The sequence below is a fragment of the Papaver somniferum genome, chromosome 5, assembly GCF_003573695.1.
Source record: "Papaver somniferum cultivar HN1 chromosome 5, ASM357369v1, whole genome shotgun sequence".
In the NCBI taxonomy this organism is placed as follows: Eukaryota; Viridiplantae; Streptophyta; class Magnoliopsida; order Ranunculales; family Papaveraceae; genus Papaver; species Papaver somniferum.
In genome coordinates, this window is record NC_039362.1 from 65,247,579 (window position 1) to 65,249,402 (window position 1,824).

At 40.1% G+C, this 1,824-nt stretch overlaps 1 protein-coding gene across 1 annotated transcript in view; it reads left to right on the forward strand.

Annotated features, from left to right (window-relative positions):
* The first annotated feature begins 511 nt into the window (after positions 1–511).
* Positions 512–1,824, forward strand: part of LOC113279133 (paramyosin-like) — a 6,073-nt gene continuing 4,760 nt past the window's right edge. The window contains exons 1-4 of the mRNA XM_026527837.1: positions 512–604; positions 1,302–1,433; positions 1,527–1,686; positions 1,772–1,822. Coding sequence (XP_026383622.1) covers positions 512–604; positions 1,302–1,433; positions 1,527–1,686; positions 1,772–1,822 — 436 coding nt within the window. The remainder of the gene's footprint in view (positions 605–1,301; positions 1,434–1,526; positions 1,687–1,771; positions 1,823–1,824) is intronic.

Consider the following 1,824-nt stretch of genomic DNA (forward strand, 5'->3'; position numbering starts at 1 on the left):
AGTTTATGATGGAGAACATTGACTTTGAGGTGCAGAAATCTGAGTTGGACAAGTATTTAGAAGAACCAATGCTTAGCAAAGGCTCACCAAAAGATGAGTATTTATTTGAAATCTTGAGTTGGTGGAAGCTAAATGCACCTAAGTACCCAACTCTTGCAAAGATGGCAAGAGATGTCTTGGCTATCCCAGTCACCAGTGTGGCATCCGAATCAATGTTCAGTGCTGGTGGTAGAGTGCTTACAACACACAGAGCTTCATTAGATCCAGAGGTTGTTGAAGCATTGTTATGCTTAAGCGATTGGTTGCCAGATTTCATTTGTGATGAAGGTAAACATTTTTTTCTTCTTAAACTCAGTGCATAGTTCCTATTATTACTACTTAGACAATTGTTGTGTATCTTATTCTATCTGAATGTTGACTTGTTAATTGTTATAATGCAGATATGGAAATTTTGGAAACCGAAGACGAATGAAGACAAGAGAGACCCTGTTTGAATATCTGTTAAGTTGTAATGGAGCCGCAGGTGGTTGAAGTTGGCAGTGATATGCATTGCAGCTGGTTAGACTGGTGGAATTCTTTAGCATTTGCTTGTGCTTCTTTTCATGTATGTGTCATGTGTGTGAGTAAGAGACTTACATTCAGATGAAGACAATTCAGATGCCATCTTATGAGTATTGTTTCCAAGTTTTATGTATGACAGTATGAGAATAATTTCACCTTTACAGATTTTTTTGTTACTAACGGATATTATCGGATAAATATCCGTTATCCGATAGCTTAACCTATCGGATATCGATATCTGATTTTGATATCCTATAGGATATTCTCGGATATCGAATATCCGATAGTTCTTAACCTGTCGGATATCCAGATATCCGACGGATATTCTTCCATTGACAGCCCTAGTATTATGTCTAATTATTTGCACATTCGAGTCATCACAAGGTGCTAAGGTGTTTTTAACCTTTGGTGGAACATTCATCATCCTACCAAAGTATCCTTTGGCCAGAAGGTACCGTGGTGGCGAGGGATCCTACGTGGGTAATAATTTTCCTGTAACCCTACGCGTTCAGCGCGATTGATGCTTTACTTCGACAAGGTATCTCTCTTTGTGGGATATATTGCTTATTATTTGCCATTTAGTGGGATTCATTTGCCCTTAGGATCCGAGATTAACATATGCGCAGTTATGTCGTGTCTGGCCTCATCGTCAATTCTGACGGAGGGTGTCTTTTCTAACCCAATTTGTATTAGGTGACGAAGCCCTTTGATGGAAGGAGAGTCTCATTTTAAAGCAAAAGGAGGATATTGCCTTAGTCGAGAAGCGTCTCTCTGCCCAAGAAATTATTCGCAAGAAATATCATGTCGATTTTGAAGCTGATTGTGCTTCTTTAGTTAAGGTTACTGCGGAGCGTAATGTTTTACCTTCTGAGGTATGTTCTCTTAAGAACAAACTTATTGATGCCAGCTCCGTGCCTTCTTCCATGTCTCATGCATCCTTAGTAAAAAGGTTTGAAGAGTTATAGACTGTGTACCAAGCTTTATCCTCTGAGAATGCTTCACTCCGGATAAATGTTGATGATCTTCGGAGGGATAGGGATAACCTTGTGGAAGACCTTGATGCGTCTAAGGTAGACCTTGCTGAGGCTCAACATAGTTTAGAAGAGTCCCTTAGTCATGCTGAAGGTAGCTTAGGAAGACTATTTTTTCCGTAGCATCCTTTGTATCTTTAGCTCCTTGTTTTTGTTGTTGATACCCTTTGTGTCTGCAGGCCTCCAAGAGAAGTTGGTGGGTGCTAACGCCAAGATTAACTGCCTTGAGGGC